Raw genomic sequence first — 296 nt, forward strand, 5'->3', positions numbered from 1 at the left:
GTACCAGAAGGTGAAGGGTTTCGGCGGCTCGGTCACTGATGCAGCAGCTCTGAACATCCTTTCCTTGCCAGAAACAGCCCAGAATCACCTGCTGCGCTCGTATTTCTCTGATGAAGGTGAGAACATCAGGGGAGGCAGCGGAATGGTGACAGAGACCCTGCGGACCTTTGTCTGACCACCAATAAGACCCTCTGTCCCACTGCTCACCTCTGCCCGTCCCACCCCGCTGTGCCTGGCAGGGCTGGAGTACAACCTCGTCCGGCTCCCCATGGCTAAATGGGCCTTCTTCCTTCATG

At 57.8% G+C, this 296-nt stretch overlaps 1 protein-coding gene across 1 annotated transcript in view; it reads left to right on the plus strand.

Annotated features, from left to right (window-relative positions):
- Positions 1–4: 4 nt before the first annotated feature.
- LOC103774579 (glucosylceramidase-like) overlaps positions 5–296 on the plus strand; it is a gene marked incomplete at its 5' end in the record, with an annotated part of 649 nt that continues 357 nt past the window's right edge. The window contains 2 exons of the mRNA XM_008941990.1: positions 5–116; positions 240–271. Of these exons, the coding sequence (XP_008940238.1) occupies positions 5–116; positions 240–271 (144 nt within the window). The remainder of the gene's footprint in view (positions 117–239; positions 272–296) is intronic.

Source organism: Merops nubicus, unplaced genomic scaffold (assembly GCF_000691845.1).
Source record: "Merops nubicus isolate BGI_N331 unplaced genomic scaffold, ASM69184v1 scaffold42816, whole genome shotgun sequence".
NCBI lineage: Eukaryota > Metazoa > Chordata > Aves > Coraciiformes > Meropidae > Merops > Merops nubicus.